The sequence below is a fragment of the Uloborus diversus genome, chromosome 1, assembly GCF_026930045.1.
Source record: "Uloborus diversus isolate 005 chromosome 1, Udiv.v.3.1, whole genome shotgun sequence".
Classification (NCBI taxonomy): Eukaryota; Metazoa; Arthropoda; class Arachnida; order Araneae; family Uloboridae; genus Uloborus; species Uloborus diversus.
The window spans coordinates 225,314,941-225,341,592 of record NC_072731.1 but is presented as its reverse complement, the minus strand read 5'-3'; the positions used below and the strand labels follow the sequence as shown (position 1 = coordinate 225,341,592).

Genomic DNA, 26,652 nt, shown 5'->3' with positions numbered 1-26,652 from the left:
AAAAAGAAGTCTGCCATGGCGACGTCAGGACTATAGGGGAGATGTAACTGCGTTTTCATCTGGTGTTTAGCCAGGAACTTGCGGACTCGCAGCGCGTTGTGGCAAGGCGCTTCGGGACGATCTTGCCTTACATTTTTCTCATCGCTAAATCTGGAGTAACAATACGAAACACAGCAGTAGACAACATGTTCAGTTCATTGGCAATCATATTGATAGTCAATTGACGGTCAAAGTCCAACAGTTGAGGAACACGAGCTACATTGTTGTCGGTTATGCTGATTGACGGCCGCCCAGAGCGTTGTTCGTCTTGAATCTCTTCCCGGTCCTCTTTAAAAATCTTTAATCACCTCAAAAATTGTGAGTATGTCAGAGAAGAGTCCCGTAAGCTTGACGAATCATTTTGTTAGTCTCCTCAAGAGATTTTGTTGGTTTAGCAACAAAACTTAATCGCGTACCATTTTTCCCATGACACGGTCGGTGCGCAGAGGTTAACATTAACTGATATTCGGCCACTTCCACAGCTCGGAGAAACCTGAGACTGGTTTTCCGGGAAACCTTAGGAAACATGTCACAAATGCTAAACAACGTGACTCTTTTGAGACGTTGCAATCCTGTCACGTTGTCACTTGTGACCTCGCAGTAACTTTGCCGGGACATATTGTGCTATAAAAATACTTTATTACTAGTCGACCCGTGCGGAACTCCGCACTGTACTTCGAATCGTTTCATAAGGCATTTTGCTCTTTAAAAATTTCAAAGAAAGAATATTATGAAGAAAAACCGAAAAAAGTAAACGGAAAAAAATAAGCGCACAAGAGAAGGCATGTAATTTGAAGACATCAGTAACAAAACCTCGTTAAATACAACGTTGTAATAATTTGATCATCGCTCTCCTTTTGGTTGTACGTATTTTCAATGCAAATATAAATATCATTTAAAGTGTTGTCTGAGTAACACGTGAAAAATCAGTAATTTTGCATGTGAAAAAACAGGTTGTGGCAAATACAGTCCTGCCCATGTGAGCATCTGACGGAAAAAAAGAAACATTAAAGAGATATTTAGTGGTACGGATTCGAACTGGCGCCATTCTGATTAACAGTACGACGCTCCAACAAACCTAGCAACTATGCCTTCCTTTTCGAATGCTATTCATTGAAGGAATGCGTAATAAAACACAGTTAAAAGGTTTTTCGCCGAAAAAAATATAATAAGATCATGCATCTATGTTTTGTCATTAGCCAGCATGACGATTTAAAATTATTCGTAAAACATGGAATTTGATTAAAGAATGAGGAAGATTCCACGTAGCGATTGAAACAAACATTCTAGAGAAGTAATACATTCGGTTGAAAAAATAAGTTTTTATTTTTGAATATTCAACAATTGCCCATAGCAGGCTTCTTTAACCTGTACGGCTTAAAAGCCAGCACTTGTTTTTCTTTTAATCGAACACTTAAAATTCAAAACCAAAACCAGTTGAACTGAGTCCGTTTTTTAAGTGTAATTTTTTAAACGTAGACAAAATGTTTTTTTTTTTCAGCCGAAAGAAGAGGAGTAGAAAATGATTTCTTACTAATGAAGTTGATAATAATCTTAATGTTTTATATCGTATTCGAATAAATAATTAAAGATTTACTGGTTGAAACTCGTAGTTTTAATTTGGCGTAGTATATTTTCATTTGTACAAAAGTTCGAAAACGGCTATTAGAAAAATCTACATTTCAGCATACAATGAAAATGTTTTTCTGCACAAAAAGGATTCCCTTGAGGTATATCTAATACTTTTTTATGCTTATATTATGCTCAGTGGTCTGGACGGAATCAAAGCTTTAAAAAAAAGGGAAGAACACCCTTCGATTAGCAGTCAACTTATCTGAATGATAACTGTAGCCTGCATAAAGGAGTCGAAACACCAAATAGCATACCCACTGCATTAATTTTATTACGTGTGTTATCTGTTGTATGTTATAAGTACATGTAATGCGTAATATTACTGTAAATTTGCTATTATGTCGGACAGCCCGATTGGCCCGAAGTTCAGACAGCTTATAGCCGAACGCTCTACCGAAAAAAAAAAAAAAACAAAAAAACCCACAGGTAATTAAATTTTTTTTTTTGCCGAGAAGTGTTTTTATTTTTGCAAATTTTTACAATTTGTTTTCGCAGGCTGTTTGAACCGTTATGACTTAGATGACAGCACGTGTTCATCATTTAACAGCACGGTTAAAATACAAAATAAATTTAACTAAGTTCTTTTTTAGGCGTAGCTTTTCAACTGTAGTAAAAATGTGATACGCTATTTGTTTTTTTGCAAAAAGAAGAAAAATATATATATTACCCTTTAAATTGAGGTAGTATTTTTTTTATTTATACAAAGAGTCAAAAACTCATTAGAAGAATCTATATTTCAACATGCGATTTATTATATTTTACTGAACAAAAAACAATTCCAATGTAGTCTGAAATCTTAAACCTGATACTTATATTTTCGCTTACATTATGCTTTTATTTTCTTCCCCGGAGCCAAAGCTTAAAAAAAAAACCTTACAATTGAGTATCAATTTAGCTCCGTGTCGCATCAAGTTTTCATAAAAGCTAGGAGCGTTTCAACCTCATGTATTCCCTAATATTTGTTATTCATTGTTTATGTAATGCGCGATATTTTACTAATTTTTTGATGCAGATTGTCCGGACGTGGGCCCGAACACGCATTCTCCTGGTTACCAGTCGAAAGCTCTGCCGATCAAGCTATTCAGCTCTGTCGGTAACTGTGCAAGTTAAAGTTATAAATTTAACCGAAAACCTCATTCTGGTTCTTTAAAACAGGTTTTTTTGCCCGATAAAACAATTTTTAGACCATGGGTCTATTTTTCGTCAGTAGCCTGCACGATAAGCTTTAAAATAAGGTGTAAATCAAAGAAATTGATCAAGAATTGAGGAAAATCTCGCGTAGAAACCAAAAACAGGCTGCAGAAATAATATATATGGATAGGGGTTCTCAACACGAGGGGCACGACCCTTAAAGTGACGCAGATGAATTTAAAGGGTGGCGTGAATGTTTAAAAAAATTAGATGGAAAAAGTTGAAATACGCTCAAGTTGGCAGTCACATTTAGATGTTTTCAAAATGTTTCTCTTTTCTTTGAGGATTTTATTTCAGTTTTCTTCTACATATTTCACTGAATCTGGATTTTCGGCATTGGCATAAAGCCAAAATATTGAGCAAGGCACATTGACCAGAGGAGCAATTTGTCTGTTACAGTTACAAAAAATATATAAAAACTTGTCAACGACAAACAGCGTCAGTTGTCCCACTGGCGTTATGAAAGTAACTGAAGTTATACGCCAACCTTATCTTGGTCCCAGGTTACTTCCTGATTATCTCAAATTACTTTCTACTTAAATATTGGATCATTGATTTCAAATGTTCTATTAATAATACGTTCAAAATAAAGAAATACGTACAATTTCGAGCTTTATGTACGAACTTACCAACGATTGTTTCAGAAGGCCAATTTCAGCTATACTAACCAACTTCAGTTTTAAATTCCTACTGCACTGACTGTGTTGACCGCACATGGTATTAGCGTAGAAGAGAGGTGCATGACTTAACATCAGTGTTCAAGGGGGAGGGGGCAGTGGTAGAAAAGTTAGAAAGATTGAGAACTCATACTTTGCTGCTTGACAAAGAGGCTAAAATTTAATTTTAACATTCCTCACTCACCGTGGGCACCTTTGGTGTCTCAGAGGGCCGCTTGCTCTGCTGCTCTGTCTCGAGGTAAGGATACTTTTCGGTTCCTAGTCCAGTCCTGGACTCTTCCGTCGAAGTCTGGTACGTGAGACGACGCGAACGCGTCCGCTCAGAAAGCGCCCTTTGCAGCATGGACGTCTTTTTCTTCTTCTTCTCGCGAGCCGGTTCCACTTTCACCTCAATGGGTGGATGGATGACAGTCTCGTCTTCTTCGTTACAGATGGACAGGTTGTGCCAGTACGCCTAACGATATAAAAAACAGAAAGAAATAGTGTGTGGCCTAAGCATGTTGGATGGTATCATCAGATGCACTCGAGCTACGAAATTTGGGATTCGAATTCTCTTTAAGAATACAACAAAAACTTCATTCATTATATGATTTCTTGTTGGAAAATAGAAGAAAATAGCAACAGTAATTGTAACCAAAAATTCAACAAATGATTAAAAGTTGTAGTACTTTTTTTCATTTTTATTGACAACGTAATGTATCAAAGAATTTTTGCCGCGCGTTCTGAAATTTAGCATCCAAACGGACAAACAACGAACAAATGTGTTGTTCAAACCAAAGCAAAGTTAAATTTCCTACCGATTACGTATTTAAGTGAACATACCGATTTTGTGAGTGTTAAAGTACAGTTGTGGAAATTTCAATCAACCGTACAGTTAGATTAAACTTTAATCTTTCATCAAAGTATTTGTTAAATTTAGCTGAAACCACCATATTGGAGGTAAATTTTACCACTGCAATGGTGTTTTTCCCAAGTACCAATATATTAGTGAAAATTAGAGAATGTAATTTTGCGATAAACGATTAAATGTTATATTAGCAGTTATAAACCACGCAGGTAAAGAACAATTACTGTTACTTTGTTTCAGAAAGGTATTTATTCATTTCAATGTCATGTTTTTTTTTTTTTTTTCTCAGCAAAAGTAAGTCAGGAAACCATCTTCAATGCTAAATCCATCGGAGCTGGTTTCGAACTTTGAATGAGCGTTCTAAACACTGTTCTACATTTACTTGCTACACGTCAGTTTATTTAACAACTGATATGGTTTTTGCACGTAATCAGTAATAAAAATTCAATATCAGCTTTAATTTGCAGCATAGAAAAGGGATAAATACAAGACAGATTCTCCTTCACCTTGCAAAACGTTTAGTGCAATATCTTCACATGACGTGATACGAATTGCCATGTTGCCTTATCAGCACATGACCGCCATTGGCAATTACGATAACATTCATGTTGAACCAAATTTAGCTCTGGGTTGAACGCAGATTTTGTTAAAAGAAAAAAAAAAGAGACTGTCTGTTCGCAATCAGTTTGCCCGCCACTGAAAGAAGAGCCCCCCTAAGGTCCATGAATTATCACTTTATCGGTGAAAAGTTGACCTTTATTTTAAACTGTCTAGCTGCTAAATTTTAATTATTCTTTCTAAAATGTGAAAGTCAAACTTCAAATTCATTACCTCCTTGAATCTCTCTGTCATGTACTGCCCTGAAGTATCTTCCTTGGATGATAGGGGTGGTACAATAGCAGCAGTTGGAACTTTTAATCCCGGAGGAGATGCAAAAGCTTTTTTTTCCTGCAACTCCGCAGCGTCCTTGGCCATCATAAAGAAGCTGTCCCTACGAGTAAACCTACGGGAACAAAAATGTATCTTATGCAATATCTTTTTTTTTTTTTTCATGGCATGAAAATGCTCCTCGGTTTTTAAGAGGAGCGATATACAAATGAACACAGTAAAGACTATAAGAGTGATTAATTGCACGAAAAACATGTTTCTGAGGATGAGAAGGGAGATGGAAAGAAAATAAGAGATGTTTACTGTTTCATTTTTCAAAATATTTAAAATTTCTGATAAACTGTATTTAAGGGGAGCTAGTACCCAAAAAACTAAAAACAATTTTTTCAGTTTGAATACATTTAAAATATCTAAATCAAGAGCTTTCAAGTGACAATCAATTAATGTTTCGTTGTAGATTAAACGTACAGTAAACTCCCGATTATCGACGGCAGTTAATTCACGGTTCGGATTATCCGTGGGTTTTTTCACTACTTTTTTAACGGCCATTAAATGTTTTTATTTCCTTTTACAAAAAAGGAAGTATTGTATTCGCGAAAAGAATTTCACTCGAAAATCGGCCTTAATTTCCATTTTTCTCACCCCCGAATGAATGTTGAGTATTTTTTTCGACCCGACCACACGTGGATATATTCTATGGAACGTACAGACACCCGTAATATCCATTTTGGCGACAGCCGAGTTAATTACAATGAATTTTCTCGTGGCGTCCGTACGTATGTATGTATGTGCGTATGTGTGTACGTGCATATGTATCTCGCATAACTCAAAAATGGTATGTCCTAGAAAGTTGAAATTTGGTACGTAGACTCCTAGTGGAGTCTAGTTGTGCACCTTCCTTTTTGATTGCAGTTGGATGTTCCTAAGGGGGTCTTTTGCCCCTTTTGGGGGGGGGGAATCATTGTTAATTCGATGTAAACTCAAGTGGTGTTATAATTTGTCGGACACTTGGCGATATATCGCCAGTCTTTTGGTTACCGAGTTTTGTCCCAACTTGGCTACAAATTTGGCGATTTTTTTTAAAAATCTGGTTTCAATTTGGCCACTGTTGGTGATATTTAGAGAGAACCACATTAAAATTACCAATAATGGGAAAATGACATTAAATTGAAGTAAAAGGAAGTCATATGATGCACAAATCAGCTCGTTTAAATTTATGATTCTGTTATTGTTCGCTTTTGGCTTTTACATATGTATATGTCTTACATTTAAGGTTGGTAGATGGATGCAGCAATGTTTTTAGCTATAATTTAAAAGCACGTGTAAGTGTGTTATTCATATTTTTTTAGCTATTGTATACAGTAGTATCGTTTTTTACCTATTATTCCGATTATCCGCGGTTTTCGCTTTTCCGTGGTTACCGTGCCACCCTATTTCGTGGATAATCGAGAGTTTACTGTAACTTAATTTAAATATTAATGAAGCAGGAGTATATTAAAATGTACGTACAGTGTAACTTTCAAACGCAATTTTCTCTTAGCGTCAATTTTAAAAAACGCATGTTCCATTTTCAAGAAAACTACTTTTCGAATTATTTTGAAATGTTCACCACATATTATTTATACGTTGATAATTATACTGAAGTTCACACTTTTTCCGAAACATATTTTATCGTCAAAAACGGTGACTACTGGTAAAAGCTTAAAACATTATGAAAAAAAAACAAAACAGAATTGCCATAAAATTTCGCCTCAGTAGACTCTTAGATATCTCTTGAAAACACTAAAAATTTAGAGTTTCTAGTATTACAACGTTTTTAGAAAAGTTACATAAAGATTAGCAATTTAACATTACCTGCACACAGGGTTCCGACTCTCTTTAAATACATATACCCAAATATAATATTAAATAATATATTCAATTGCCTTTTTTTTCTTCATTTCCCAAGCTGCTATTTTTTTTCCAACTATAAAGCGTAAAAATACGCATGACTAAATTGTTGAGTCGTATTAACAATATTCACTGTATTAAATGCGCTTATAAAGTTTGTCAAAACATCACTAATCTTATGTCAAAACTTTGAGAGCTTCCGCATTAAAACAATTTTCTCCGTTAAGGGGAAGAAATGCACGCATATTAAAAAGGATCATATTGATATGCCTCGTAGGGGAATGAGGGACAAAAGTGAAATAGTTAAGACAACTTACTTTTTTCAAAATGAACAAATTGGAAATTTGATTAGAAAATTACGGTACACAAAGAAAGAACAATGTATTTAAAAATAAAACGTGCTTTGAAATATTATTTTTAAATTTTGGCCGTAATTTGTGCCTTCTTAAAAAGGGCAAATTTTTCACTCTTTTTTCGCACCGGGGGAAAATTAAAAAACAAAATATTTTTCTGATAAAATATTTTAATTTAATAATTAAAAATATTTTTATTCTAATGGATCAGTAAATAAAAGAATCCACGAAGAAGTTAATAGACAGTGAAATTAATAATTATTTTTAATAAAAATTAATTAATTCATTAATTTTAATTAATTAATAATTATTTTAAAAATTCATAAATATTTTTAATTTACTAATTAAAAATATTTTTAGAATTAATAGTTAATATTAATTCTAAAAATATTTTTTGAATTAGAAGTTAATAAATAATGAAATTAATAATTATTTTTGCCAATTAATAATTAATTTTTAATATTTAATAATTATTTTTAAAATTAATAAATATTTTAAATTTAATAATTAAAAATATTTGTAGTCTAATGGATCAGTAAATAAAAGAAACCACGAAGAAGTTAATAGATAATGAAATTAATAAATTAATAAAATAATTAATAGATTAGTTATACTAAATGAGTGAATAAAATAGTGAGCGTATAAAAAAATAAGTGAATTATTAAATGAAAGAATGTAAGTAAGTTAATTAATAAATGAGTACGTAAGTGATTTAATAAAAAATTGAATAAGTAAGCGAAATGAACTATTTCACTTTGCCCCTCTTGCACTTGACAAATTGTACACAATATTTAAAATAAAAATAAACTTAATATTAAATAAATAAATACTGCAACGAATAATATAAGGTCTCAATTAATATTTATAATTTTAATAACTAAAACTTTATCATTTAAAAATAGCAAAACTAGTTTTTTACTTGAATCAAAATATTAAAGTATGAATATCTTTCTTGAAAATTGCTCGTGCAATAATACTTTTTCATTTTCAGAGGTAATTTTTCTCTTGACTAGATTACATCTATTACTACATAGTTAAAATGTTACCAGATAAGTGGTGTTAAAAGCATGGTAAATATTTCACCTTTTCACTTTGCCCCACATTTCCCTACTAAGCTATATATACTAAAAGGTATTCCGAGGTTTTTAAAGGAAATGCATATAAATAAGTTGATAATTACAAAAATTTATTAAAAATCTCACTAACAGAATATTATTATTAAGAAGTTCTTATACCCCATCTTCTCTAATGATTTCTAGTTCTCTACTCTAGCGAGCTTTTGAAATTTACTTATAAAAGTACTGTCTGACCAAGGATTGTATGGAAAGACAAACATCCGTTTTACAGCTGGAAATGGACAAATCTATTATTTTTAGCGATGTCAGCTTTTGCAGAAGCAGAGTCTCATTCAAATGAGCGGAATACGCGCATCAAATTTTTACTTTTCCCCCTCATTCAGATAGATTCGTCTTATCTGGACGTTTGGAAATTTCATACAATCCGTGGTTGGACAGTATTTTCTCTTTAAAACGGTAAATTTACGATAATTCTATGTTTAAAGTATGAGACTTTCTGAATTATTCTAATACAATTGTAGTTAGATCTCCTAGTACCTTCACACAGCTAGGGTCTGGCAATTTATTCATTTTTACTACTTTCTTACAGATATCTACCAATACAAAATTTGCATTGGTAGGAATTTCTGCTTCGTATTATTTAGAAAATTTTAATAATTACTTAATATTTTCGACCAAAGTATTCAAAAATGTCCCATGTGATTTTTTTTTTTTTTTTTTTTTTTGTAAAATGTCAAGAGTAAAACTGAACAGAGAAATCATACTAAGATAGTGGACGGCAAGAAAAAACAACAACTTTAATTCCACAAATCCTGCATTATTTTAGTTATGATCACTTTATTTACAACAACTTAAAGAAACCAAAAACATATTAATGTAGAAGAAAAAATAATGTATACTGTATAGTACAACAAACAGTTAAAAAAACCGTTAAACACAATTTCGACATTTTATTAAAATGACTTAATTTAATAGAGCAAATCAATTTTTAGATATGATTTTAAAAACTGCCTCTACAGGTACGCAAGGGTGGATCAACCACCCCTAAACCGTCGATAATATTATCCTTCCACATTGTGTTCAAACACTTCATGAAAAAAATGTAAAAGACATCAGTAATCTTTTCATTTTATTAATTTTTTTAAAATTAAATATTTGAAATACTACTTCTTTTCATTGCTTATAAAGTTAATTAGTAATGTTTTTGCCATGTTATTTTCATTATTCTTGGCCAATTAGGTGCTTTTTATAGGCACTCAAACAGTTTTAGAAGTATTTCGTCCAAAAAATCGTAGGTCCATTCCTGGAGGGGGAGGGAGGTCATTCCTCAGTATGACCCCTACCTACAATAATAGTCTGTATCCACCCCTGCATGTACGATTATGCCATTAAAAAAAGCTCTCTTTTTCATGTGAAAAACACGGCTCATTAAAAAACTTCACAAGATGAAAACAACTTTTTTCGTTCCAATGGAGTTACAATGAGTCTTTGTGTCCTTTATTTTGTAACCATCCTTTGGAATAGGTAAACAAAAAAGAACATTGAGTGAAAACAGCCTTATTTAGGAATTTTAAAAACAGCCCCGGTCGCTTTTTAATGATCTGTCTCAAAAAAATGGTTCAGATTGAAAAATTCTAAGGTCATAAATTGATAGCTTCAGAGGAGATGTCGTCAAACATCATTAAAATAAGCGTGCACAAAACAATTTTTTTTTGTCAAATAATTGTTTATTTGCTTACGGTAAACAGAAGAGAGACTTTTTTTATGTTCTTAATTTGATGCAGTAAACGTAAATAAACATCTTCGAAAAGTATGTTATTTTCATTAGCAAATTGAAATACAACAAAGCAATCGAATTTATTCATTAAAATTAAATTTCCTGGAAAAACATCGTCAAATTTACATTTTTCTCCCTCTCTTGTAAGTTTAAACAACAACTCTTTAAAGTGGTATGTATGCAATCCACTTACTAAATTGGAAAACCTAGCTCTGAAAAATAAATAAATGAATAAAAATTCTTTTTTTTTTCATATAAGAATTTATTTTAATATGATTATACTGCGCAGAAATTAAGTAGTTTATTACGCTTTAAGTAAATGGTTTAAATGAACTTGTATGAAAATAATATTAAAATTTAAATCAAACTTTTATTTTGTTATCCGACAGGAAATAAGTTAGTGCCGAGGACCTCAACCTGGTTTCTGCGGAGTACTAGGATTCCCTGGAACCTAAACAGGAGTTTCGCAAATTATCGCTATTTGCCTCATCAAAGCACCAAACATTTAGTAAGGTTTCAGTTTTTACTATTGACCGAATTTTTAAACTAGGTTTGCTTGCAAAAATAGAAACAAACAAATATTTCATGAATGGAATAAAATTTTTCCTGGCATAAAAATACTTTGCAATAGAAGACAATCACAGTCAAGCCGTTAAAAAAGTTACAATTAAAACTTACATTTAACGTTATAATTTAAACTATTGTTGCTTTGTTTTTTATTGATCGAAAATGTTTTAGAAAACCCCATTAGCTACCTTAGCAGTCATAATATTATTACAATGTTTGTATCGTTAAAAAATGGAGATGCAATTACAATTTTGTAAGTTCGAGTACGATAAACTTTTGATATCGTATTTATTTCTGTTTTTTATCAAGATATTTCTTCCTGAAAACGGCAAGCTCAAAGCGTATTCCAAAGTATAAAAGATTGAATACCCCTTCGTTAGAATATGTAAAACATTCCGGCTGTAACTTTTTATTACGATCCTAAATCAATTAGATAAGGCAGTGAGAAATATACACAAGCGATAAAACCAAGAGCTATGAAATTCAAAATTGTGAAAGCTGCCAAATTAACACGTTTCGTGGTTTCATCATTAATATGCTGAACGGGATGATTTAATTGGGGATAATCTTGTCGTAGTTTTCTGGTTTACACCGGAATAGAAGAAAACAGAGAATATCGATCGACTAAAGTGATTTTAATTATATTCACAAATAGATCCAAAACGAGAAAAATGTGATGTATGCTCTTGATAAAATGATGAAATTTTCGTTACAGATGTTGAAATGATTAAATAAATCAGTTGGATGTATAATTAATGCAATAACACGGCAGATAATTCATGCATAAATATGCCATATTTGCTTGAAATAATTGCAGGTGACAAAGGATTCCATTGGCTTTCTTCCCATTTATGCTCTATTTTATTTAAAAGAAGTGATAAGAGGAAAATTGAAACAGGTTGCCGTTTTATTTCCAACATATGCCACATTTACGGTATTTTAAACTCAATGGGCGATCCTGTTCAAATTGATCGAAGATTATTCGGCCCGTATATTGACCCGACTACGGCGAATCCAAAAGGAAGGGTTATGATTTTTAGCAGTTTATGTATATATTTGTATTTACGCATGTTCCACTGTATCAACTTAACTATTCATCCGATTTCGATAAATAAGGTGTCAATCGATTCTTTATTATGGCCCAAGTAACATAGAATACATCTTAACACTAGAAGACGATGTTTTTAAAATTTTATCAGTCTTTGCATTTACGTTTAGTTCCAACGTAGCGCCTAAACTACTCGTCCGATTTTTATGAACATAGTGTTAGTCAATTGATTCGTTATTATGGCCCGAGTAACATAGGCTACATTTTAATCTACTTCAACAGTAAGCGGAGTCGATTTTACCTTGTAAACCTCGATCTTAACAGGTTTTTTTAGCGGATGTTTCGAATGAATTTATTAATGACCCGACTAAGGGAACAAAAGGTAAGAAACAAGTTTGGTGTTGATTATTATTTTGTCCTATTAAGTAAGATCAATCTTTTATAACTGAAATTTTCCATCAGTTGGTATAATAGCAATAAATTAAACTTACCATTTTCGTATGTTAAACTAAAATGCTTGTTTGTGAGGTGCGTATTACTCACCCTATCATTTTGTTTGTTGTAAAGTTAGACCACGGAGAGACGGCAGAACCTTGAAGCGGAAACATCATTTGTAATAGGATGTTTGTTCATATTTTGTGATAAACAGGATCAGTGATAACGCAACTTTACTACTCGGCGCTTTCTGGCTAATTCTACTTAGGAGTCATTCTTTAATTACGTAAGATGTCCCGATAGGAGAAGAATGGTTAGAAAAATCTCTACATACCCTTACTTTGGGGGGAGCAAGGGGTCAAACCCAATCTTACGTAATATTTTCCAAATCGGTATTTTATATTAGAAATCGTGTATTCAAGTGGTTTGAAAGAGATCATATTTCATTTGCTTCTGGAAGGTTAAAAACGTATTAGAATGAGCTGTTTTTTACTTGTTTTACAAAGAATGAATAGTAAAAATATAATTAAAGAATCGCAGTATTCATTGCAGGTTTTATTTATAATTAGTATCGCATCATATAATATATTTGAAAATTAAAATCTTTGATTTACCTCAAACTAGGAATTTTAGTGTAACTGATCCTGTTCTAACAACATCTTATTATTTTGAAAAACGAAAGGGAATCTTACGTAAGAATAGGGGGAGGGGTTTGAAAAATCTCACGTACTCTTATATGGGGGGGGGGGGGTCAAAAATAGCCAAAATCCTCCTTACGTAACCAATGAATGGTCCCTTATTGCAAATGATACAAATGATGTTTCCGCTTTAAGGTCATCTGCCATCTCGCCGTGGTCTTGCTACGGAGGACACAGCACCTACTACTCGTATGTTCAGAGTTACAAGGTGTCTTGAAAAAGACTGATTGTTTTCAAAAATTTATAACAGGAAAACGGTAAATGTTAAAAAGATAATTTTTGCAGAAAATTCATGTGGTGGGCCATAAATCCCCCACCCCCCTGAGTTCCAAATTTTAGTTGAAACATTTTCCAATAGAAAGCAATTTCGCTGCAGATAGTAAGATAGTAGAAATTAAAAAAAATGTAGAAAATTACATCATAATTTTTCGAAAATAATGAACAAAAGAACAAAAAAATATTTTTAAACAATCGTCGGCTGTAATCAAATGCCGCAATCGGAGAAAAAATTGGTGAATTTCAATTCTTCTTTTTTGACCGACTGGCTTTCTATGTGCAGCGCCATCTATTGAAAACTAAAGTTTGGAACGCTGAGGGGTAAAAATTTAAGCGCCCACCACGTGAATTTTCTGCAAGGATTTGTTTTTTATCAATAACCGTTCTCCTGTTATAAATTTTTGAAGTCAATTTTCAGTCTTTTTTAGGACACCCTGTAAGTTATGCAAATGGTTAGCAAAATGGGTGCAAATAGCATAAGGTTGGAATTTAATATTATATTCCTAAATAAAGTTAGATTCTGGTGTTAAAAGTGTGAAAATGAAAAATAACTTTACAAGACAAGATCTGCTAATTTGTTGGGATTGCTTGTTCAAGCATGTACCCTAGGTGATCAGAAGTATAGGGACACTTTCAAAAATTCACATTTTTATGGATTTCTAGAGAAAGAAAAGACCAATTGCTCTGTAATTTTTTTCACATTAAAGTTGTACTCTAGCCGCCATTTTCCGACAAAAATTAAGTCTACTATTCATTTAGGAGACGAATAACGAATTGAGGAAACAAAAAAAAAAAGGGGGGGTTATCATTTTTTATTGTAAATAGTTGGGAATAAGCTTTAAATTTCAGAAATAAGTTAAAAATCTATCTAGATTTTATTTTTATATTTTTGTGAAGGTAACTCTTATACCCATGGAGATATAAGCATTTCTTTCAAAAATGCATTTTTTTAAAGGTTTTCGGCTCATATCACACAGGAGTTTTTCGTTAAACGTTACTAAACTTTCAGAATATTTGACAGCATATTAAAGAAATATAATAATAAAATTTAAAGTTAAAATATTGAAAATTTAATGAAATATAAAAGTTGAAAGCATTAAGTTTTCACTGCGCATGCGTGAAAAATAGCAATTTATAACCTTCATAATCGGAAGCCCAGATATGTGCTACATCTCATAAAAAAATTCCATCTTGATATCTTTAAAGTCTAAAAAGTTATCAGCGATCTAATGAGCCGAATTTTAATAATTCTTGGTTAGACGACGAATAGTAAGAGATCATTCGCAAATAATCCGTTCTTATCGTGAATTACTCTGCAACAATAGCTGGAAAGTGTAGCCGCCAGTTTGTGAACGACTCCTTACCATTCGTCGCCTATCCAAGAATTATAGAAATTTGGCTCATTAGATCGCTGATAACTTTTGAAATTTTAAAGACATTGAGGGGGAAATTTTTTTGAGTTGTAGGATTTACCTGAGGTTTGGATTATAAACGTTATAAATTACTATCTTTCGCGCATGCGCAGTGAAAAATTAATTGCTTTAAACATTCATATTTTATTAAATTTTCAATATTTTAACTTCAAATTTTATTATTATGCTTCTCTAATATACTGTCATACATTCTGAAAGTTTAGAAACGTTTGACGAAAAACTCTGCGTGATATGAGCCGAAATTTTTCAGAAAAAGTTTGCATTTTTGAAAGAAATGCTTATATCTCCGTGGGTATAAGAAAGATTTCACGAAAATACAAAAATAAATTTTCGATAGATTTTTCACTTATTTCTGAAATTTTAAGCTAATTCCCAGCTGTTTACAATGAAAGATGATCAAAAATCATTTTTTGTTTCCTCAATTTGTTGTTAGTCCCCTAAACGCATAGTAGACTTAATTTTTGTTGGAAAATGGCAGCTAGAGTATACTTTTTATGTGAAAAAAATTACAGAGCAATTGGCCCTTTATTTCTCGAAAAATCCCGAAAAAATGTGAATTTTTAAAAGTGTCCCAATACTTTTGGTCATATAGTGTAATTTTGTCTGTTAGTGAAATTATTCAATGGAACTTAATTCAAACTAATATTATTCGTTGTTTAGGAATTACTCCCCATTAAAAACCTCACCTTTTCTGATACGATACATCAGATGATAAAAGTAGTAACACTTGCTACACGAATGGGACTTGGGTCTTTCAAGCTGGACTTATAGCAATAACAATAAAGTAAGTATAAAATCTAAATATAGTGCAAATTGAAGAACAATAAAAACGTTTGTAATACCAACAATAATTTTCAATAAACTTCACCGTTCAATAATGTACAGCAAATTTTTCCTACTTCGCATTGAGTTTTTTTTTTTTTTTTTGACGAGACACAATGCTGTGTGATGCGTTTATTTTAGTTTTCCTGCAGAGAAGATCAAAAAATAATGTTTTTTTTTTTCTTCTAGAATGTCTCTTATTTTCTATTTCGGATAGGCGTCCTTCGATGTCACTCCACAGTGACGATCCATTAGTGCCATCACAAATATTCTAAAAACTCTTTTGGCAACACTTTCTGCAAAATGTTTGGGATATTACTGCGACGCCATCGTGAAAATACCCTTTGTTTGATGCTAAACAAACGGTCTTCAGCCTTTATTTTTTTTTAAATAACACTTTTAGAGACCTTTTTCAGCTTCAATTATTCAGAGATAATGCATTTAGTTAGGTTAATTTAGCATTCAGTCAATTTAAGCTCATTATTGTGCACTAAATCTTGTTATGAACAACCCTCTTTACCGCGGTTTGAACAAACAAAGCGAGTAAATAAAATATTACTTACTGATTTTTTTTCTTTTAAATTTCTGCAGATGCGCAAAAGATGAAAATCTCATAACGGCATTGGCGCCCATTTGGGGGGGGGGGGGGGGGCAAGTGTAGACTCAAGCCTCTTTAAAAATTAGAATTTTCTAGCTTTTAGTCCCTTTTTTCTTTGAAAAAAAATGCAAAATCATTTATTCTCCAGCCATTAATGAATAAGTTATTGAAAATGTCAAATTTTAATAACTCTAATCTGCACTGAAATCGGTTTCCATGGGGAAATATCCTGCTAAACCATGGGGAAAATATCTGACCCCCCCTTAAAATTTTGCATACGGGCGCCCATGCATATTGGCATAAATGAACGCTGTAAATCACAGACCGTAAAAGGATTTTCATTCATATGCAGAATTCTAAATTCCATTTTTCGTTTAGCAACTTTGCTGTTCGCTTTTTGCAACATATTTTTTTTTTTTTTTTGATCAGTAGTCTTGTTAAAGATCAATTGATTGAAATGGCACATTTTTTTACAGCTTGTATTATTTGAAAAAAAGTTTTGATAAACAAAAATCCAAACAAATGTTGATAAAAATATATCTTCAATTTTAGAATGAGAGTATTGCGATAAACAAGATATTTTTTTTAATATGTTGCATTTGTTTTAGTTTTTTTTTGCTACAAATAGAACACCGGAAAAAGTTATTTTTTATTGAGTTCAGAAGCGTTTATTCTGAAATGTTTCTTAGTTTTCTGTATCATAATTTGATTTTAAATAAACGATGTTACACAAAGATAAGTAAATGCATTTCGGTATTTTCTTCCTCGATATTCCTAAAGCAGGTAGTGTTTTCTACAGTAATGGCTATTTCTAGTTATTTGTGTTTCTCCCCAGTGTTTACCTTCATTAATACGAAGAAGAACAGTTCCATATTCTAAGTAGCACATTTAGGTGTACCATCATCTTATTAAGCTTTAAATAATCAGCATTATAAAATGCTTGCCGGAATTGCTTGTAATGATCTTAATAATATTTTATTGAAATGAAGCAAGATGTGTTCAAATTTTATGCCAAAGACCTTCAGCTCACGATTCGGAGTTGGACTAATATTGGTGGAAATGTCATCAGAGGCTTTAAAGATCTAAGACTCGGAGACGGTCATTTGCCCTTCGAGCCCAGAACTCGTTCAGGTCTGCAAAAGTCAGAGTTGGACTGAGTTTGGGAAAAAAAATCGGAGGCATTCGAGTTCCAGGAGTTGCAGTCGGTCCTTTTCCTCATAGCCAAGAGCTTCTCTATGGCTACGGAGTCGGCGTTGGACTGATTTAGGGGAAAAGGTATCGGAGGCGTTAAAATTTCGGTAGTAGAAACTGGTCATTTTCTCCCAGAGTTTAGAGCTCCTCCGGGGCTTCAGAGTGGGAGTCAGACTAATTTTGGGTCAAAGAAGTAGGGGTCGATTATTTTCTCACCAAATCTGCAACCCATGCACAAAAATTCACTTATTAGTGGATTGATTACCGATATTTGTTAATACTGATGAATATTAATAGTGGATTACATGAAGGTTTGTGCGTTTATGCCTGTTTTGAGGTGTCAGATTCTATATATATGCGACGATCAAAGAACACTCCATTCATTATTTGAGTAATCCTTTTAGCTGCTACTTAATCTATTAATGCCCAGTGTCACATTAACGTACAATTTCACTTTTTTTCTCCATTAGGCAAAAAACTTGCTTTCCAATACTTCTGTTTTGCAACAAAATTAGAAGCTTTACCATACATCATACCACATTGGAATGTTACTTCTCGGTTAGAGTTGATATATTAATCAGTTTAATAGAATTTTATTGGATTTTATGTTTTAAAATAACTTTACGCTTATGGGGTTAGAACACCCTGAGGTATTTAAATCCCATTACCTGTATCCTTCGCCATCAGGAGACAGATCGCACTGAACAGCTGCATCCCGTTGCCATGGGAACCTGAGATCACCTGCTTGACTGTTGACGTCCAGTGCACTGCAATACGTCTCCTCAGGTAGTACTGCGAAGGGGTTGTAATGCTCGCTGAGCACGTTGACTTGTTGCTGTCTTTGGTGTTGCTGTTGCTCTTGAAGGTGTTGCTGCATCTGGAGGTAGGGATTGTTGCTGTTCCTAGGGTCGTCTGCACTCGGAATGCCGATGATCGGCAGAGAGGGTCGAACGCTGCGGCAGCTCTCTCTACCTGGCGACGTTGGTGGCACGGTGGGCTCCACGAAATTTTCCGAATAACTCCGCTTGGAGCCGAAACGCTCCCGTAGTGACTTCGTCCTGAGGGCGAATTGGTTCGGAGACTTCGGGGTGCTCATGGCGGAGGGCTCGTTTTCGTTCGTGGGGTTGCTGTAAAAGGAAGAGGAATTTTAATGTTGGTTGATAGAAAATATTTTTCAAAGGTTGATAAACAAGCGTGGTAATCTTATCTCAAATAATTAAAACATAGAACGAAAGAAAGAATATTACAGTAAACCTGACGTAACACAGTATAATGTGTGTAGTTTATGTAATTACGTAGGGGAAACCCAACTAAAGTGGATACACCGGGCAAAGCGAATGTTGCCTATAACTCCCAAATAATTAGTTGGCCGGCAGCCGCGTTGTCATAGTAATGGTCGCCTGTTGTCGCTCCGTGTGCGGCAAACACATCGGGACGAGTTCGCCTCACGCGACGCCAGTGAGCGAACAAAGTATGTTTTGGGGAAAACAATTTTAGTTTACAGAGGTTAGTGTTTCATTTATAGCTTTAATACTGTTTGTGACATGTTCTTTGTTATGAGCAGGATTTGATGCACGATTATGTAGCTTTCAACTATCCATAGACGACGAGTTTAGATGCTCTGGTTTTTTAGTTATTTTTAGTAACCTCAAAAATTTACTTGAAAGGCAAAGCGGATTGAGCAAAGTGAATACCATATTCATTTTGCCCGGTCATGACAAGTCTCTTCATCCGAACCTGGAAGTCCTTCAATATTAAGATCTCAAGACAATACTACCATTGAAGACTGTCCTTATACTCCCATGGGGTCTGAAAGAACAGAATAAATCCAAGGCAATGATGTTCCCGCCGCTTCACCCAAACCTGGATTTTCTCGAACTACTACAGTCCTTCCGTTTTACTACCTATTCCTCAGCCTGTTAAACCAATAACAACACGTAAACAAAAACTACAGAGATCTACACTCCAGACAAGTACTCCAGTAATGGACAATCACAGACAAAAATTTGAAAAATCAAAAAAGACTGTCATGAAGTAACTAGATGATGTTTCGACTAAAGCTTCTCAGAAGACTATTTAAAAGACCAAGTACCAAAAAGACTAATCAAAAATTTCTACTACAAAATATTGGACTGCATAAGATAGCAAAAAGAAGAAGGAAGTAAAGAAATTTGATGATGTAAGGTGCATTTTCTGTGATGAAATTTTCATTGAAGATGATCAGCCAATGGAAAACAGGATACAATGTCGTATTTGTACACAGTGGTGTCATAGTGTTCAGCATTCGAAAATGGTAATGATTTTGTTTGGGTTAACTGCAATGATTTGTATTGTAGAAGAAAAAAGTTTTTTTAAATATTCTCCTAAATTTTGGATGTTGACTTTTTTTAAAATTTCTTTGCTTGGAACAATAATTAGCGCAATAATTATTATTGTAAAAAAATACTTTTTAATGTGAGCCTTTATTTTTTAATGCTTAAGTTTAGTTTCTTTGCTTGTAATAACAACAATAATTAGCACTGCAGCAAAAAAAAAAAAAAAATGTTTTTAAATATGTTCCTTTTATTTTCGACGTTTATTTTATTTTTAAGTTTAATTTCTTCGTTTGCAATAACTACAATAATTAGCATTGTAGCAAAAAAAATGTTTTTGGGATATGTTCCTTTAATTTTCGATGGTTATTTTATTTTTAATGTTTAGTTTCATGACAAATAATGTTGCTGTTTGCTTTGCCCTAGTAATGAATCCGCTTTACCCGGGGTGTTGGGCAAAGTGGATATTCATGCCATTGTTGAAAACTGGCCTTATATCTAATAGTGTAATTATATTAAGGGCAACTGTTATTGCATTACGCAAGTTCATTAAATCACTAATTATAAACATTTGTTTCAATTTCTAAAGTTATAACTAAATGACAATAATCAAGAAAAGCTTAAGGTATTCACGTTGCCCGGGTTTCCCCTATTTTTAAGGAAGTGCATGCATTTCCCCAATGAGCTGTTTTTTTACCCACAAAATTAACCACAGCAGATTTTTTTAATTCGAATATATCTGGTCTAATAAAGATCTTTATCATTCTTAACTTCAGAAACAAAAAATACTATTAGGAAAAATAAAATGCAGTTTGCTGCAAGAGTATGAAAAAGGCTAAAAGTTTTTTTCTTCTGGTGGTGTGTTACAAACGTAATGCTTGGTGTGGAGGCTTTCATGATACTTTAATCTGTAGTCTTCTTTGTGAAGAAGACTGTGAACAGTATTGTAATCAGGATCTTCTTGTGTTTTGCGTCGTTTCATATGGATCATTTGCAGTTAAATATCTTATTTCACCATGTGATTCTCCTTCTCCTTTTACATAATCTGTAAGTGAATTGTTCAATAGAATGTTTCCCGAAAGATGGATTAATCGTGGACAAGCCATACTTAAGCCTCCGCAATCACCGGACATAATTCCCCTAGATTTCTTTTAGTTATGTAAAATACACACTTTATCAAGCATCTGTTTCTGATATATATTTCTTTTAAAGGAAAGCCTAGCATAAGCAATCTCCACTATTACACTGGAAACGTCAAACAGCACGTAAATCGACTGCAGACTCGACATTCTTTGGGCTACTAACAGAACTCCCGAACAGTTATTAATTTTTAGAATAAATAAGATTTTTCTGAGACACGCTGTATATTTCATTAACAATAATCTGAAAAGATCTTGACTGTTTGAAACATAATAAAGCATCTCTGCTGATTGAAAACGGTATGAAGTTTTTGGCTAGTTTTTAGCTTCAAATGGAATGTTTTCAAAAGTATTAAAGATGCATTCACTCTTGAATTGTACTCTGAATTAAACTAGTATTCAATACAGTCGAGTCCCGACTTACGCGAGGGTATCATTCCAAGACCCCTTGCGTAAGTCGAAATTTCGCGTTGTGGAAAAGGGTATGCGTAAAAACTTTTATAAACATACTAAATTATTTTAGACACTTGTAAACACCACCTCAAATAGTTAAAAACCATTTCTTAACTATACACAGTACTGGTTCTTACGTAAAAAACTGAATTTTTATTTGCATTTTAATTTTAAAAAGAACGTTTTATTCAACATAAAATGCTGCTATGATGCACAAAATCAATAATCAATGGACAAGAAAGACATACAATAAACCAGTACGGTGCGTATAGTATGTAGTGAGAAAAACAAATGCAGTATAGTTTTACTGTACATTGGATCCAGTAATGATGTTTGTAACTTTAAAAAGTGAATAGGATGATTTATGCTGCGTAATCAAACCGTTATGCTTATATATTTTTAAATACACAATACAGTTGGTTCACTAGTTCTTTTATAACCTTTCCATCTATGGCAACGCAACACCCCTCTTCCTGGTTTCTTAAATTCTCAATACAAGAACAGCTTCCATTTTCATAATTTTTACATTTTGCTTAGATACTACTCGATGAACATTTACGGACTTCCTTTTTCTTGACTTTTAATTGCCCATATGGAAGATTCACTCATACCTAATTACAGTGCTACCTTTGACGCATTTTTTCAAGCACATAATCTAAAGCTTTTCTTTAACTTTCGCTTTTTCTCTTTCTATATTCACAAGATGAAACAGCGCTCTTAGGTGTCATTATATTTCAACAACCTTCACATTTAGAATGAAAAAAAAAGGGAAATGAGGAGTAGTTATTTGTATAAGCGATGTATCAGACTTCCGCTCTCAGTGATACTAAACAGATGAAAGTACATTAACGAGAAAACATTTTTATTAGTCAATAAAAAAGCCGATACAGCCACCGTAATTCCCTTCCGAAAATTTTCGTGTTGCTGGCGAGGAATTCGCGTTATGTCTAAAATTCTTCACTGGTGAAAAAACTCGCGTTATAGCCATTTCGCGTAAGTCGGATCGCATTGTAGCGGGAGTCGACTGTACTCTGATAGTGAGACTCACTCTGTGAAACTACAGCACAGAGTTTGAGCTCTTCAAACAGCTTAATTTATCAATATATCTTGATAAGTATTTGCTTTGATAGTTTCGAAATAAAACTTGTTATTTAACTAAATCATATATACTTGGGATGTCCCAGAAGTTCGTAGACACTTGCAGGAAACTGAATTTTACTTGTTAAGTAATAACAAAAAACAACAACAAGTTTTCCAAAATGATAACAATTCCCTTTTTAGCAAGTGTTTGCAAATTTTTGGGTCAACCTAGTAATGTGCCACTACGACATGATATTATCGGTTTTAAGTAAATTGTTCATACACCAATATTTATTTAAATACTACACGTGCTGCTTTCACTGCTTCGAAAGAAAAAAAAACCACTTGCAATAAATCTCTGAAAAGAACTCGTCTTAAGGGGTTAAAAGCAGCACAAACTAATCACATTAACATCCATCTTCTCTCGGAACTGAATTTGGGAAGAACTCCAGGTTCTAATCCAATTCCGAGAGGCATTCATTTCGGAGAGGAAGACGGAAGCGGGGAGAATTTCAGCAGCGATGTCACCCCGCTCCCCTCTCGCCAGCATTCGAAAATGGAATGAGAGAAGATGGCACAAAAGTTTGACCGCTCTGAAATCACCTGCCAAAGCTAGATGATTCTGGCAATTTACCAGGCCTCTCGTACATCACGAGGATGGTGTGTAATTCTCAACAGTCATAGTACGGGGAGAACATAGAGCTGATTTTAATTGCTTTAAGTTTCTAGTGGCAGTTTTAGTGAAGTTGTACGTTAATGTTCTGGTTTATGGTCTTTGTCATATGTTCGCATGTTCACACTGAATTTCACCCATTGTCCAGCTTTGATTTATGGGGTTTTCAGATAATCCTTGTTGTTTCACATTCCCCTCATTATCTAGTTTTTATGAATTTTTTGTACACTTAAGACTATTGCTTAAAAATCAGTTATACTTCGTTCATGCATTGAGAATATAAACTATATAAAGCTGTAACCGTTGTCCGTTTACTTATGCGGATAAACGAAAAAATGTTTCTTTTCTAATTTGCGATATTCCGTGTAAAAGAATGCGTTGTTATCAGCGACGGGGGGTGGGGAGGGTTTTGACGTTTAACTACCTTTAATTTAACAAACATAGTGCCAAAAACAAGTAGAAAATTAATCTCACCCTAATAAATTTAATTTATCTCCCAGTTTGTTGGCACTATCAGCTTCAATGAAATAACATTTGCCTCCACCTGGGTTATTCACTATTCCAGACTGATGATTCTATAACAAGGACGAAACTGCATTCTCTAGACGTGAAAACTGGGTTGTCGGTATAATGATGCTTTTTGCCAATACTAATATAGTGACGTAGCATGCATGTTAAAACCATTTTGACCAATCTCTCTCACGTGGCAGTTATGGCTGTGCCAGTGATTGTTATTTATTCATAAGCTTAGAGCATGTTAAACTTGAAATAACTTTAGTGTCAATTCTGACTTTCAATAAAGCTTGATTAAGTTTTTTTCGTGGCAATCAAAAAACCGATGTGCCCAGTGATGCGCCCGGAATTTTACTTCGCGAGGAGTTGGTTTATAATACTGATATTCATGTACACATCCTATTCCTATTGAGAGTCACAACTGACTACAACTGTATTTATGTCGAGGACTGCATACTAAGTGCCTTGCCTCCATTATTTTATATACCGATAGACGGCAGCACCATCACCGGATCGAACAGTTAATGAGAATTTAGAACTAGTCCAGGAGCTAATAGCTACCTGGTGCTAGCACCCCCAGAGGTATCGTTTCACTTGGAGGACTCATGTACACATAAAATGGCATATTAGGAATGACAGTATGGCTGAGAGCGAAGAGTTCTGGTTCTGAGTTCTATCCTGGTGTTTGCTCCCTCCCCCTGCCTCAACAAAATAGGTTCGGAATTTGATGTTTACAGTTATGTCTATTAGCAGGTGCGACTTTGGTATTAATAGTAGTAAAAAAACTCCATTAAGAATTTTAGAATTCCGTCCCCTCCCCTCTTTGTGAGAACTCCTTTGACCATCGTAGCTTGATCGGTAAGGCGTCGGACTCGTTACCGAAGGGGGTGCGGGTTCGATGCCAGCTGGTGGAAGATCCTCCGTGTTCGTAATTGATGAGGTGACTGGGATACGTTAAATAGTATGTCATGTTCGCAAAAGTCCTCCAAGTGAGCTAATACCTCTGGGTGTGCTGGACGAGAAATTGCTCGGCTTCCGATCGGGGTATAAAAAAAAACAGTGCCGTCTTCAGAGCCCCGTCTAAATGATTAAACCACTAATAGTGGCAGGTACGGGGTTCAAATATTTCTTGCGTAGCAATCTTGAATTTCCAACACGAGCTAAAAGTAGATTACGACCACTAAGAACATCTACTGTATACAATTTTCCAGTAAGTAAGTACCTTGAATAAGTTTTCATAAAGTTATTGATTCATAAACAACATATGCAATTTTTAAGTCCTGTGTACAGTATCGTACATAGACTTCGGTGATCCCCCGATTTATAAGTGTAAAAAAGTAAAAATGAAGATTAAAAAAAATTAACATAGGGTTATTTTTTCAGAGCTCGCACTCTTGTTCCTCTTGCCCTTCCCTGTTCATCGGTGGTTCTACGTAAGCCACTGCCTGTGTACATTTTTCTTACTCCAGAATATTGTTTCCTTATATTAAAACTTTTCTCCGAACTTTAGGAAGGAATAAATGTATGATCTATTACCTTTTTTTAGAAGCATTGTGAAACAAGAAGTAAATGTTGATTTTCGTGACTAAAATAAACTGAGAGACAATAAGTTGCGAAGCATAAGTTAAAAAAAAATATTCATGTTCTCATTTCTGTGTTATAAGAAATATTTTTCAATGCAAAATAATTTGGTGCTTCACGGAGGCTAAGCAGCAAGTTGTTCTTTAACTTGAAGACTCAAGTTAAAGAACGAACTTGAATTGGGTATAGAAACTAATGTTTTTTTTTAATGCAAAGCAGAATTATGTCCCTTTTCAATGAGGCATAGCTATAATTTGAATAGATATTTTAGTATATGGTTTTTAATAGTAACGGAAGGACAAAAAATATGGTCACATTTAAAACATTTATAAGTAATATTTGTACAAAATTTATGTGTGCTTTCATTTAAAAAATAAACTTTTATTTAATTTCAAAAAATATTTCGTGATTTTATTTCTTCTACCGTATGTGATAAAAATCATGAAAATTACATTTTAAAATTCCTAAGCATATGAAAATCATTTTGGTATTAGATGTTTGTGATATGACAGGTCAATTTAAGTTGCTTACAAACTTGATATGTACATTGAAACAATACGATGTTGAAATTGCTTTCAGATTTTTTGCCACAAGTCACAAAAAAGAATTGTTGAGAGCATTGGTTTAACCGTTAAACGTATTGCAAAGATATCAGTAAATTCAAAGATCAATTTTCAAAAAGATAGAGTAACATCCATTCTCATCCGGGCACTCAAAATATGAAGTATTTGAATCCATTAACAAGTTATGTTATTGAATATAGTCAGTACTTCAACAAATCGAAAGAGATTTATTTCACTTCAAAGTCAACAGACTGACAGTCATAAAGAATGTCAAAAATGAAGATCAGCTGAATCAAAAACAGCAAATCATGAGAATATGTCAAAGGATTCATTAACGTTTGGACAAGTTTTATTAGTTGAATGGAAGGGAAAGACATTAACAAAGAGCAATGTTGGGCAGGTACTTCATTTTGGAGATGAAGGCATAGAAATATCTTATTTGACAATAATGCATAATCATGTTGGAATGATCTTTGTGTTCCCTGACAAAGAAGATGAATGTTCTATGGATTTTGTAAAAATTATTGAGTATTTTAAGAATTCAGAATTGTAACAGATGGCTCAGGCATTATCATTAATTCAGACTGCTGTATTAGCTGAATAAATGTTTTTTAGTTGAAATTTACTAAGTTTACTTGCTTTGGACTTCTTGTCCTTCCGTTACCTTTAAGAAATACATAATTAATATGCTTAAATGATTATCTTTTAAAACTAGAGCTGAAATTGTAATGATTGAACACTCCTGTATGTGCCCTATTTTTTTATAGAATTTTCCCTTTTATAGTTTGGATAAACTTTTGGTTATAACATGATAACTTGAAAATCATGTCCCAAAAATGTCCTTCCGTTACCGTTTTTTAAATTTGAATTTAAAAAAAAATCACGAACAAAAAATTCCTG

The 26,652-nt window shown here is 33.4% G+C and overlaps 1 protein-coding gene across 1 annotated transcript in view; it reads right to left on the bottom strand.

The window, feature by feature from the left end:
• Positions 1–23,072, bottom strand: part of LOC129218984 (uncharacterized) — a gene marked incomplete in the record, with an annotated part of 259,059 nt that extends 235,987 nt beyond the window's left edge. Inside the window, 4 exon segments of the mRNA XM_054853306.1 lie at positions 3,724–3,993; positions 5,218–5,389; positions 18,107–18,565; positions 23,026–23,072. Coding sequence (XP_054709281.1) covers positions 3,724–3,993; positions 5,218–5,389; positions 18,107–18,565; positions 23,026–23,072 — 948 coding nt within the window.
• Positions 23,073–26,652: the final 3,580 nt, after the last annotated feature.